The following is a 14543-nucleotide window of genomic DNA, read 5'->3' as shown; positions in this document are numbered from 1 at the left end:
GTGTTTTGTTCCAATTTTGTTCTTATAACTACAGTACAATACTAGGTTTTTCCTGCAAGTACTTTTTGTACTTCCCAGAAATCGTCACGAAATTGGTTGACCGTTTGTTACGCCTTGTTGATCATTCGTATCGTCCGAAGACGAAACGTCAAATAAAATCTTAGTGCGCAGATCAGCCCAACGAGTACTTGCATTAGCCCGATTACTGAAATGGTCGTAACAAAACCGTCACTGGACAATCACAATTTTTGTTGGAACGCATCTGGTTTACCGCGCAGTAGCTTGATGGTTTTTCGTTGTGTTGGAAAAAACCTTCTATCATCGCATCGTCCGAGTATTTCAACGAAAAATTGTGACTGTCCAATGACGGTTTCATTACAATAATATCAGTAATCGGGAAAATTCAAGTACTTGTTGGGTTCACCTGCGCACTAGGATTTTATTCGATGATGAAACCTGGGCATAAAAAACGGTAGAAACAGTTTCCTGACGATTTCTGGGCAGTACAAAAGTTGTGTGTTGGATTGAACCTACTATTTTTCTTCATAAAATGCACAAATATATTTTTTTACACTTTATGATATCTCGAAACATAATGCTTCTTTGACTTTAGATGTAGCTTGGTATTTGTTGAAATGTTAGAAAAAACGTAGTACTGACATGTTTCTGATATCAGAAATAAAGTAGTATTTAGTTGATGTTAGTAGAAAAAAGGTAATTCTCAATAAAAAAAAGTTTAATATGTCAATATGAATTAAAAAAAAATGGTTTTTATAGGTTTCTAAATATCAAGATAGTTTAAAAACGTCGATATTATAATCATCTAAGACTTTAACACACTAAAACAAAAGAATTATGATTATGTTTGTTACTAAAACATATTTAATATATCAAGTTTTTCTAAAAAGTTATATACAAAGGATTTAAATGTTATTATATACGTACTATACAAGAATATTTCAAGTAAACTGCAGATGTCAAAATCTGATTCCAAAAATATATTACACTAATAATTTTTTTTTATTTATTAACTGATGATTAAATAGTAAAAATTTTCCAATTGTTTCATTAAAAAATTTCAGTAATAAAACCTGTGGACAATAGTATAAACTATTTTTTGTTTCTTATCCAACATTCTATATTATTTCTCTAGTTATGTTGTTACATTCTTGTATAATTCTTTCACATAATTACCTTCAACTCTAGGATTTTTTGTGGTATATCTTCAACTTTAGGTAACCTCACAAGAAAAAATCTATTGAGGTAAGATCCGGTGATGTCGGTGGCAATTCTATGGGTCCAATTCATCCGCATGAAAATATTTGCTGCCACTTAAATTGTCAATGAATATTAGACCCACAAGGTAATTATCCAATATACCTGCCCACAGATTTAACTGTTCCGGAAATTGTGTATGATCTTCACGTAACTTTTCTTGTGATTTGTATATAATACATTTTTGTTATCCGTTTCGTATTATCTTTTTAAAGCAGAGTTAATATTAAATATATTGTGTTTTTATTTTTTTACGTACTCAGTGTAACACACACTAATAAAAAAGCTTTAGAGTACACTCACTAATAAAGCTTTATAAATTGAAAGACTAACTTTCGTTAAGCAGAAAATATATCAAGGAGAATTCGTAATATGTATATTCATGTAGAAATGTAGATTTAATATTTTTCTACGTAGTCGAAAGATTATACGATATTTATATTCATTTATTTAAATTTTTATACAAAAATAATAGATATGGCAGGTGTTTTTTGTCATCATAAGGAATCATTTCAGAGTTTCAATAAAATATTTATTTTTCACTAGTATTGAACAATTATTCAAACTTTAAGTTTCTTTAAAGTATACTCTAAATTTTCTATATATAACTTCGAGAATGGCTGATATACAGCTGCGGCATTTCTAAATTATTTATTAACAGAAAAAAATATTGGCGTGCCTTGTAGGTAAAATGACATGATCTATAACGCCTTTATGCCGAATACAACGATTCCAGCAACTTTACAACTTTATACCCTGGAATAATACCATTCTGGAAGCTCTACAAAATAGGCGTCTGTTTCGTCACTTACGAGCCATCTCTTTAGATTTAGGAACAGATAATAATCGGAGGGGGCAAAATTAGGAGAATAAGCCTGCCATTTTTTCAAACTCGTTAACTTTATGCAGCTGTCAAAAATATTGTAATGGCTGCATCACTCTAAAATTTGACAAGTATGCATAGAGAAGATTAGACTTTCTAGAACTAATGTTTTTATAGATCACAGCGCTCGAATCAGCGAAGGAGGTTATTTATCAGTCCTACATATATGCATTATTTACGATTGAATTGCAGAAAAGCTTGAAATGTAGGGAAATCCGGAGAAAATCGGAACAATAGGTCTTAACATTTTTAGGGCCAATATTCAGAAGAAGAGAAGATTAGACTTTCTAGAAATAATGTTTTTATAGATCACTGGGCTCGAATCAGTGAAGGAGGTTACTTATCAGTCCAACAGATATGCATTATTTACGATTGAATTGCAGAAAAGCTTGAAATGTGGGAAAATCCGGAGAAAATCGGAACAATAAGTCTTAACGTTTTTAGAGTACAATCGGAACAATATTCAGAAGAATGTTCGTTTATGCAGTTTGCATTATATACCTAGGGTCGAACTAAAAGGTAAATCTTGGATTAAACTGCATATTCTGGGGCCAAAATAAGCAGTGGTGGGATCACGATGAGTAGAATTATATTTTGCTGACGTCACGTTGCCTAGCAACCGTCGATTCTCGCGTTGTAAAAGTCGTTGTGTGACGTCAGCAGAATAGAATTCTACCGATCGTGATCCCACCACTGGATGGAACCTAACTTATAGTTCTACAATATCTCTAAGAAACTCGGTTTCAGCTCAGCTGGGCGCTATTGTTCGAAATGTGTACTCAAACAATGGATCACTCTATACACACACCTCGAACAATAACATCCCGATGAGCTAAATATTAATGAGTCTCCTAGATAGATTGTAGTACTGTACCTTATTACAAATGTCCACTTAAGAATGACATTTTGTAATAACTTTTTATCTACTGCGGTAATTTAGATCAAGTCGATTTATTTTGGCTCCAGAATCTGTTCGTTAGTTGATCAACAGTCTTTGTTTTTAGAATCTGTATGAGAAATGAGAAGTCCCAGATCTAAACAATAAATCTGAAAACTCTCTTGGAACCACTTTCTGGTAATATCCTTAATCTCTGCCTTTTACTGAAATGAAACTGAAAATAATATACTGAAGTTAGAATAATAACAGTACAACTGGAAATAAATGTTTTATTTATGATTTGAATGATTCTGTCATATCGTGAAAATATTTTGAATAAATTTGCTTGGGTAAAATCATCCATATGAACCTGAAATAAAAGTGGAGTTCAAATATCAGAGGGTGTTAAATCTCCTTATATATCATCTTCGAAAACAATACATAGTTGTTAAGTACTTATTTATTGTGTATATAATTTCTAGAGCAGAATAACTCATTTGTAGATATATTGTTAATATTCTCTGATTACTTTTAAATATAGTTTATAATTATTTATTACACAGTTGCATAACTGATGTTAAAAAATCGAACTGTTCAAGTTTTAATAATATATTTTTTCGCGTTCGGGAGTGTTTATCATTAAGTTAACCAACGGGACTAATTTCTAATAAAGATGATTAAAAAACTGTTGTCGGTTCAGAGACTTTCCAGTCAGTACATACACCGAAGATGGTTTTTAAGATAGGCATGTCTTTGGCTGCATATATGATGAGTATGTTCCATGATTTTAATTTTTATGTTGTAAGGGTTGAATTTATGACGGACATTAACGGTTTATAAGGAAATAGGAATGCTTTTAAAACTATATTAACAGTTTTCAAGTTTAAATAAAAAAATATTTACATGCAATACATGTTCTCAGAACAGACACGCAAGTATCCAGCACTTGCATATGACCGTCACCATCAGCGGCATCACATCTCGTTATGAATCAAGCCTTCTTCAGAACAGTTCTAAATTCACACCTGCCTCTGGCATCTCGTCTCCATGCTATAACTCCAATAGACTCGTTGTCTCATCGGACAACTTTTCTGACTATTGCACCTTCCAAAGTTGCAATGCCTGTGTAACAGACTTTGGTCTACTATATATTCTTAGGGTTTTGCATAAGCAGTTCTTGGTCCTATATGTTAGCACTAGTCTTACTTCTTCTTCATGTGCCGTGCTCGATTATCGAACGTTGGCTATCAAATTGGCTATAGTAATTTTGTTAACGGCAGCTCGGAAAAGGGATGCAGAGGATCTGTTATACCATTCTCTCAGGTTTTTAAGCCATGACGTTCTTCTTCGACCTGGCCCTCTTCTTCCGTCTACCTTGCCTTGTATTATTAAATGGAGTATATTATATCTCTCTGGGTGTCGCATAACATGGCCAAAATATTCAAGTTTTCGATTTTTAACTGTTCTGACGACTTCTGTGACTTTTCCCATCCGGTGCAAAACAACTTCGTTACGAACTCTATCCACCCAACTTATTCGTAGGATTCTTCTGTATACCCAAATTTCAAAGGCTTCCAATTTCTTGAGAAGAGTATCTGTTAAAGTCCAACCTTCGACACCGTACAAAAGAGTAGAGAACACATAACATCTCACTAATCTAATTTTAAGATTCAAAGTAATGTTGTTTCCACTCTTTATCTTAAAGAATGCAGCTCTGGCCTTCTCTATACGTATTCTAATTTCTTTGCTTATGTCCCAGTTCTTATTTAGATTACAACCAAGGTAGGTGATACTGTTAGTTCTTTCTAATTGTTCACCATAAGCTGTTACTACTTCCGGTTGTATTGGCGTCTTACTGACAACCATCACCTTGGTCTTTGCGGTGTTTAGCTTTAGTCCATATTCATCACACGTTGTGGTAATCCTATTAATCAGATGTTGAAGTTCTTCATAATTGCTCGCAATTAACACCGTGTCATCCGCATATCTCAAATTATTAATATTGACGCCATTCATTTTGATACCACATTGAGCATTATCCACTGCTTTATTGAAAACAAACTCAGAATAGATGTTAAATATTAGTGGGGACAAAATGCAGCCCTGCCTTACTCCTCTTCGTATTTGAAGTTCTTCAGACGTGTCCCAGCCAATCCTGATGTTTGCACGTTGATGCCAGTAAAGATTTTTGATAATGCGTAGGTCTTTATCATCAATACCCACTTTCTGAAGAATAGCAATCATTTCCGTATGTTTTACCCGATCAAAGGCCTTCTCAAAGTCAATGAAGCACATATAAACCGGATGTCCGACATCTCTGCATCTCTGTACCATAACCTGAATACTAAACAGTGCTTCTCTGGTCCCAAGGTTATTGCGGAATCCAAACTGTGTATCACCAAGCTGTTCTTCTATTTTTTGGTACATCCTAGAGTGCAAAATTCGTAGAAATATCTTTAAAACATGACTCATCAAGCTAATGGTTCGGTAGTCACTACATCTTTTCGCGTTTGCTTTTTTAGGTATCGTCACAAAAGTCGACAGCAGCCAATCCGTTGGTATATAGCCAGTTTGATAAACTTTATTAAAAAGATGAAGGAGAGATCTTTTACCTGAATTTTCGAAGAGCTTTATTATTTCATTCGGTATTTCGTCTGGTCCCGTCGCTTTTCTGGTCTTTGCTAATCTTATTGCTTGTTCAATTTCGTCCATAGTTATGTCAGGTCCTGTAACTACTTCGTTAATTTCAAGCTCGGGCCTTCCATCATTAAACAGTTCCTCAATGTATTCTTTCCATCTGTCTATTTTATCCAAATCAGTGATAATCAGTTTTCCGTCTCTATCAACGATGTTATTTGCATGTTTTTTGTTCTGACCGGTGAGTTCTTTTATTTTTTTATACATATTAAATGAATCATGTTTTCTCTGCAACTCTTCAATTTCTAAACATTTTTTTTCAAAGTATGTTTCTTTTGCCGCTCGTATTTTAGTCCTTATAGTCTTACTAGTCTTACGGTTACTTTAATTTTTCTGGATAGTTTTGAGGCCATCTGTCTTTTCAAGCCATAGTAACATTTATTGGCAAGCAAGAGTTCTTCTTTTAATTTATTTTTCGACGTTGTTATAATTATTTAATCAACATCGAGCCTAGGTACGCGAAGGTGTTCACACCTTCCAGTTCTACATCGTCAATTATTATTCTTCTAGACGTCTAGTTGCTTAACCTAATAGTATAATACATATATTTGGTCTTTTGGTCATTATTTGTCCCATACTCTGTGCAGATGACCTTAAAAACGGAATGCATTGGTCAGAGACTCTGTGGACCTAGCTATGATGTCCATGTCATCTGCATACCCGACAACTTACACAGATTTGTTAAAGATAGTGCCATTTGTAATTTTTTTTACTCTCAAATTACCTTTTCTAGGCAGATTTTGTGCTATGGTATTTTTCTAGCATTAGATATACATGCTCTCAGTTTTGCTCTTGCAAGGGACTGGTCGGAGTCTATATAGCACCATTATATGCTCTTGTATACATCTGTCGACTATCAATAATTACATGATCAATTTGTTTTTTGTCTGACCGCCTGGTGATTGCCACGTGGCTTTAAGGACGTAAGAACAGGAATTATTGTAGTTGAAAATTTTTTTAAGAATCAAAGCCTTGAAAACATCTTGACCTGCACTCTTCCGAGTTTAATTGAAGTAGATTTCAAAACTTCCTAAAATTTTCATTTATTTTTACTAGTTTACAGCAACATTTTATACAACCATTAAACGTTTTGTGGTAAATTCAACCCTTATTTATTATTTTTAAGCTTTTTGAACACTATATAAACTTAACAAGTCATTTGAACAGACATTTTATGTTTGAAATGTCTTCATTCGCTATACAGTGATAAGCGCGCTAATACCGGCAAAATAACGCAAAAGATGGAAAACAACACATCGTGAAGTAAAAAGATAAAACTCGTAGAGGTGGAAATTATCGATATAAGCGTACAAATTAACATTACATAGTTCCCACCTTTAGACGTATCGAAGGAGTATGAAAACTGTCACTGTGACAGGAGAATTTTATAAAATACTCCTGTCACAGACGTTTAGAGGTGGGAAACTATATAATGTAATGTTAATTTATACGTTTATATCGAAAATTTCCACCTAGTAGTTTCATCTCTTTATTTCACAGTGTATTATTTTTCCATCTTTTGCGTTATTTTGCCGGTATTAGCGAGCTCATCACTGTATAAATATTCATCGGAGAGGCAAACTCTTGAAGATAATCTAAATCGATGTTATAATCGAACAAAATCTTTATATAAGTCTGTTCGCTAAACTCGGACACAACTGGCTAGTGATTTTAGTAGGTAATTTTTTTGTTTTTGGCCAATTTTGCAAAAATTGACAAAATTATTAACTATTTAGTAATTTTTTTTTGCCAATTTTACGAAATTAGCAAAATTACGTACTAAAATTACTAGCCAGTTGTGTCTGAGTTTAGCGAACCGACTATACCACTACATTTTGTTGTCACAAATACTTCATACCATCATACCTCAGGATTTCATATTTTGTCTTTTGAGCTAAGAGTGTCAAGTCTGAGATAACTTTGGTGTCTACCAAAAAATCACATCCATACACTTGTATTTGTAAAAACTATTTATGTTTTTAAGTTCAACTAAAATTTATTCATTCAATATTTCCATTGTCTTATTACCCCAGAAAAATCAGCAGCTACAGTATATTATATCGATTCAATATTTGTTCTTTAGTAATTAAAGAAAAAATGTTCAATTTTCATCTTTAAAAATGTTCAAAAACCGTCTTTATTGTAGAGATTTTAAAATCACATAAAACAACTTTACTGTAAGCTGTAGATATTTTTATTTGACAAAATAGGTAGAAAAATAGTAAATCTGGCAGCATTGCAAGCATCAAAGTTGAAATCTCTTATGCTGGCCACTCACTTACGGACATGGACGTATAAACACAGATATGTGTTTATACGTCCATGCTTACGGATAACGAAGAGGCCTGGCGCCTGACAAGCTCTTAACCGAAGGTCAAAACTACCACCCACACGCAGTTGTCATTCAGACCTTGGCGCGATCGCTTCACAAAACTGCAAGTGTGTGACATCTGGACTGCAGATCGTTAACTTAACTGGCATCGATCGGCAAATCGGATTTTTAAAGAGAAAATGGCAAACAAGAACGCAAAGAATTCTGAGTTTTTACGTCAATTTATTGATATTTATCAATCACATCCTTGCCTATGGAAGGTTAAAGATAAATGTTACGCGAATCGGGATTTAAGAGAGAAAGGTAAAAACCTTAATGTTGCAGTTAGTCTCTCTTCCGCACTAATGGCACTTCTCATTCTAGTGTTTTGTTTCTTTATTAAAGGTATCACTAGTTTTAATAGCTTTTTAAAACATGTTTCATCCATTTTTAAATATGTTTTATAATCTTCCGTACAGGAAAGTTTTAATTCTGCCATAAATGCCATGTGAGATAAAGATAACCTGTTTCTTTTCATGAGCCAATCTTTAACCCAGTACGCTCTTTTCTTTTTCTTCCGACTTTCTAGCACAATTATTAACGCACACGCTTTTTTTCGTGAGAGGGACATGCTTTCTCGTCGATAATTGCACTGTGTGTGGCAAGAGTTACGATTCCCTACAGATCTTTACCTGAAGAAAAAGGTCGTCAGATAACGAACTGATTCTAGTTTGTGTCGGTTTTCGATAACGGCCTTCAGTCTTGGCCTGTATGCCATATCCTCTTCGTTATCCGTAAGTGAGTGGCCAGCATTACAGAATAGGCGTATCCCGCTTTCTGTATAATTCGAACCGTCCATTTAAGGGATAATTAGGTGACTTTTGACCCCATGACTGACTATTGATCCCTCTCTGACATAGTATCATTTAGATTGGCAAGATTCATTGCATATGGAGTTTTTCCAAAAAGTATATAGTCCAGAGTAATAAGGATTTTCTCGGGACACTCAAAGATCCAGGTAGCTGACTAATTTTTTGGATATTGTAGACCTGTAGGAAGAAAACCTACCTGTTTCCTGCCTAGAGTTCGAGTCCGTTTTTTAATTATTAAGAATTTAGTGCAAAAAATCGCGATTTTTTCGATTTTTTGCAATCCATTCAAAAGCTAAATAGTTGACATAAAATTACAAAATTCAGTTTTTTAGAACATTGAAAAACCTTCAAAATGCCGATTTTTGAAAGTAAGTTAATTTGTTGCTACGCAAACTGCAAAATAAATGAAAATCGTTATTTGTTATTAAATTTTACTAAAATTACCTTAGAACTGTAGTGTTTCACCCAAAGTTGGATATTGGCGTTCTTAACAAACCTTCAAAATTTGAAACCGATCCATTAATAGTTGAGTTATTCTATTTGTTTATCCCAGAGAGCTTTATTTTGCAATAAGATAAGACAGAAAATAATAAAGATAGGACAATTCTGAGTATGCCAAATAAAAGTAGAAAAGTGATCATGAAAAGTATCAAAATGTATTAAAAGAAGATGATAAAAAAATAATTAATATAGTCAAAAATCCTAATGCCAAATTTTTAAAATTTTGTAGTTTATAAACATTTAGAATAACTTTAAAAATGTTGTCCGTAGAAACAATCTTTTTATACATTCGAAAAGATAGTATATTAACACGAATCTTCAAATAATAAAATTTAGCCTGGGTCATTTGGGACAAAGTTAGCCATATGTTTTTTTTTTAATTCACAGCTAATTTGTTTATAATAATTAAGGAATCTCATTAATACCATTTTAAAGAATGGGATTTGTATTTTTTCTAAAAAAATTTGCACAAACATTGTACCTTCACAGCACCCTCTACGATTTTTCAAAAATGTAGTTCAAACGATTACTAGGGGGAACCTACAAATCCACCGAGTTAAAATACCGAAAAAGCAATTTCAAACGAATATAATTTTCTGTATCTCCGGATCAACTCGATGGATTTTGATCTTTCTTTTTTTAATTTGTATTTAATTTCTACGTACATTACAAATATGCAATTTGTTTAAAAATTTATTAATCAATAAACAGTCTAATTTGTTTAAACAATTCTTGAAAAAATATTGTTTTTACAAAAATCTATTTTTTTAATCATATAGTATTATTAATGATCATAGAAAAAGTTAAAGTACACTTTAATAAATAAATGATTTTTATTAGATAATTATTTATTGAAGATAATTTATTTATTAAAGTATACCTTAACTTTGTCTATGATTAATAACGAGAGTATGATTAAAATCATGGATTTTTGGGATAAAATTATTTTTTCAAAAATTGTTTAAAGAAATTAGACTGTTTATTATTTAAAAAAAATGTCTAGACAAATTGCATATTTGTAATGTACAGAAAAATTACATTCAGTAGTTCCCGAGATATACAGTACGTAAATCGTTCTGCTGGACATAGGGAATATACATTGAGATCATTGTGGCAACTGCGCTAATCTGTGTTAGTTGAAACTTATGTTGAGTACGAGTTTCGAGTGCAATAGAGCTGTCAGAACGAATAGAATGAGTGATTTTGAATTCAAGGCAGTCCATAAATAAATCAAAAACAAAGATTAGGACTGATGAATTAATAATTTTACTTTAATTTTTTAATTTCAACTGTGTCTGTTTAATTTACAAGACACAGTTTTCCCATTAGGTCAAAAATAGTTCTACTACAATGTCATGTTTTGACGTTTATTTTTGTCACCCGAAATTAATTGTCAATTTTGAGGTTAATGTCCCTTAATGCTAACAACTATATTATCATTTAGAGAGCGAAGTTGCCACAATTATCTTAATATAATACAAATTATGTATTTATGTATCTAAATATATACAATGTATGTTCCCTATGTCCAGCTGAACGATTTACGCACTGTATAAAATGATAATATGTAGTTTGAAGTTCCCTTTTTCAGTTTTTGAAGTCGTGCATTTGTCGGCTCCCAGCTCCCCCTTCACTTACCACGACTAGTCACCAATTAAACTACATTTTTAAAAATTCGTGTAAAATGCCAGCTTTTCTAATATGTAAAATGATTTTTTCTACGGACAATATTTTTAAAGTTATTCTTAGGGCCGGTTGTTCGAACATTATCAACATTGATCACTATCAAATATTTAATTACTGTCACAACTGTCAATGTCAATTTTGGTTGGGTTGCTAAAAACATAGTTAATTATAATTATGAGATTAGTTAGTCAATTAACATAACAATTATTAACATAATTTATTAACTAATTTCATAATTGTCATCAATAATTATGTTTTCGGCAACCCAACCAAAGTTGACATTGACAGTTGTGACAGTAATTAAGTATTTGATAGTGATCAATGTTGATTAGCGTTCGAACAACCGGCCCTAAATGTTTATAAACTACAAAATTTCACAAATTTGGCATTAGGATTTTTGACTATATAAGATAATTTTTTATCTTTTTTAGTACATTTTGATAGCCTCAGTTTTCTACTTTCATTTGGCATACGCAGAATTGCCCTATCTTCATTATTTTCTGTCATGTTATTGCAAAGTAAAGGTCTCTGGGATAAACAATTAGAATAACTCTTAAACTAATTAATGGATCGGTCTCAAATTTTGAGGGTTTGTTAAGTACCCCAATACCCAATTTTGGGTGAAACACTACAGTTCTAAGGTAGTTTTAATAAAAGTTATTAACAAATAACGATTTTCACTTATTTTGCGTAGCAACAAATTAACTGTTTAACTTTCAAAAATCGGCATTTTGAAGGTTTTTTAATGTTCTAAAAAAATAAATTTTGTAATTTTATGTCAACTATTTAGCTTTTGAATGGGTTGCAAAAAATCGAAAAAGTCGCGATTTTTGCACTAAATTGTTAATAATTAAAAAACGGACACGAACTCTAGGCAGGAAACAGGTAGGTTTTCTTCCTATAGGTCTACAATAACTAAAAAAGTAGTAAGCTACCTGGATCTTTGAGTGTCCCGAACATGGTCTATTTCTAGCTTATTTCTCTGGAGTAATAGTAGTTTCTACTTAGACACTTATCAAAAGACAATTTTTTGCATGGCTAGACGTGTTTCGGAGTGTTAAACCCAAACTTACAGCAAACAAAATTTTTGAAAGGTTTCTCTTGGTTCTCTAGGTAGCCCGTAAATTGGCCATGGTTGAAGCTGACTTGGAACGTGCTGAAGAACGTGCCGAAGCCGGTGAATCGTAGGTTTCATTTATATATCGAGTGTTCGTGTTATTGTGGCACGTTTTTTTTATTATATTGCAGATTTCAGGAATTGCTTTATTTGTATTTCCGTTTCTAGACCAGCCATTTGATGCAAGCAGAATTTTTTTGTTCAATAACTAATTTATTTTTTTTTTATTTAACTATGATTATAAATATACCTATATTTAAAAAGTTAATATGCAACATAGATTTATTTTGTAAGTAACTTTCAATCCAAATAATTACTAATAAAGACTCTATCAGTAGTTTTAGTAAGTAATTTCTAGAAATAAACCTATTATACACTTAATACTCAGTTTATCTTCTTGATATAGATAAGATTATTTTTAGGAACGTCAAGAAATTTAGGAAGTTTGTTTATATTTCGCCATTTCCATATATTGTATTATATATTATATTCCATAAAATGAACGAAAACTGTTTGAATTCAGTGTCCCTCTTTGTCTGTTACTAGGGTTAACTAGGAAAAATAACGCAGAATGAAAGACTACTTTATTATCGAGGGTCGAAAGTCCCTTAGAATAAATAAAAAGTTTTTATCACCAACCGTCACTAAAATCATTCATTATTGTACTCATTTGCCCTCATTTGCGGCAGTAAAGTAACTCTTTATTGTACTGAAAAAAGAATTTTACTTTACCTGTCGCGATTAATCAAATTAACCCAGATTGAATGTAAGTTGTCGATGCCAGTAATCGAATGGCGAGAATTTGAATGAACTTAAAATTTATTTACTTTAATTATTAAAAATATTGTACACAATTTGCGTTATTAACAATTAAATTTATGACAAAAAGTGAAATTCTGTAGTACTTTGTAAATATATTCATATAAAATAAATTAAAACTTTACCGATTTAGTAATTATTCAATATTGATAACTATCGATTAAAAGTCGAAAACGGCCATATTGCAAAAGATATCTGTCATCACTGTCATGAAATTATTATGACGTCTAAATTTTAAAAAGTTCTTAAATTGTAAGTTGCAAGTAAGTGTTAAAACCAATATCAAATTATTGTAGAAAGTGAAATTGTAGATAAAATATATTTAGGCCTTATCCAAGCTGTCAAGCTTTCAGTACTTCATTTACCAGTTTTTCATTCACGGATTATTAAAATTAAAGATGATTAATTTTATGAAATAATGAAGATAATCAAATTTAAAAAATTGTGTAGTGTTATAATGAGATTTTAAAGAAGTTAAATAAACGACAGGTTTTTATTCAATTTATTTTATAAATTTTATAATATTTTTAAATTATTACAGAGCCCAAACTCTTACGTAATCAACTTTAAGTGCGAGTCATCGGAATTCAAATTCCAAGTTGATTTCCAATCAAATTATGTTGGCGATAACATTTTGTATGTACCACGTCAGTAAAGACTCTTTATCGAACTCGTCTGTTACTCACCTCACTCGCTACGCTCGCTCTTCTCGTAATATCAAGACTCGTTCAATAAAGAGTCACTTTACTGACTTGATATATAAATAACTATTTTTTTTTGAATGAAATATTTGCAATTAAAAATCACACTAAATTTTCTCTTTCATTTTCACCCCTGTAACTTATTAAAATAAACATTATAGAAGTTTTCAGGGACTTTCGGCCCTCGGTAATAATGTAATCTTTCATTCTGCGTTTAAATTTTTCAAAAATATTTATTAGTTTTCTAAGGATTCGAAAAAAATGAATATGTACATTTAAAACACATTGAAAATTTTGACATGCGTCTAAGATATTTGCAAGATTGCCTAATGGTTAAAAAATCTATCACAATGTTCAAACGTGAATACCGTACGTTTTTCTACTGGTTATTCAACCGTTAAGTTTAAACTTATCACATTCAATTAAATTATAAAAAACGTACGTTTAGTAAACATTCTACAGTTTCGGATAAAAGTTATTTTACTAGTAACGATTATTGGTTGCATATTGACCTTTTATTTTAATACTAACTAGTTTTTTTGTCGTTATTTGCTTGCTGCATGATTGCAATTGCTGTTGACAGGCCGCCCGAAAGCTGGTACTGATGGAGCAGGATCTCGAACGGGCAGAAGAACGAGCCGATGGAAGCGAACAGTAAGGCTTTGCTATTTCAGTTTTTTATATTTTATACATATTAATATTATGGTACAAACAGTGGTGTTGCCCAAAAAATTGAGGTTCTCTACATTCTAAAATTTGTTAATGTATGACAAGTATTTCGTTAAACAATGAAATTGTACTGAT

General features: G+C 31.9%; 1 protein-coding gene across 26 annotated transcripts in view; it reads left to right on the top strand.

The window, feature by feature from the left end:
- LOC126889414 (tropomyosin-2) overlaps positions 1-14543 on the top strand; it is a 174604-nt gene that overhangs the window by 119811 nt on the left and 40250 nt on the right. For 14 of the 26 annotated variants that reach the window (XM_050657696.1, XM_050657686.1, XM_050657685.1 and 11 more), the window contains one exon: positions 12216-12286. In XM_050657696.1, coding sequence (XP_050513653.1) covers positions 12216-12286 — 71 coding nt within the window. Of the gene's footprint in view, positions 1-12215; positions 12287-14322; positions 14394-14543 lie in introns of all 26 variants that reach the window. The other 12 variants (XM_050657698.1, XM_050657687.1, XM_050657684.1 and 9 more) reach the window with 1 other exon arrangement.

Source organism: Diabrotica virgifera, chromosome 8, assembly GCF_917563875.1.
Source record: "Diabrotica virgifera virgifera chromosome 8, PGI_DIABVI_V3a".
Taxonomy (NCBI): domain Eukaryota; kingdom Metazoa; phylum Arthropoda; class Insecta; order Coleoptera; family Chrysomelidae; genus Diabrotica; species Diabrotica virgifera.
This window is presented reverse-complemented; position numbering and strand designations above follow the sequence as displayed.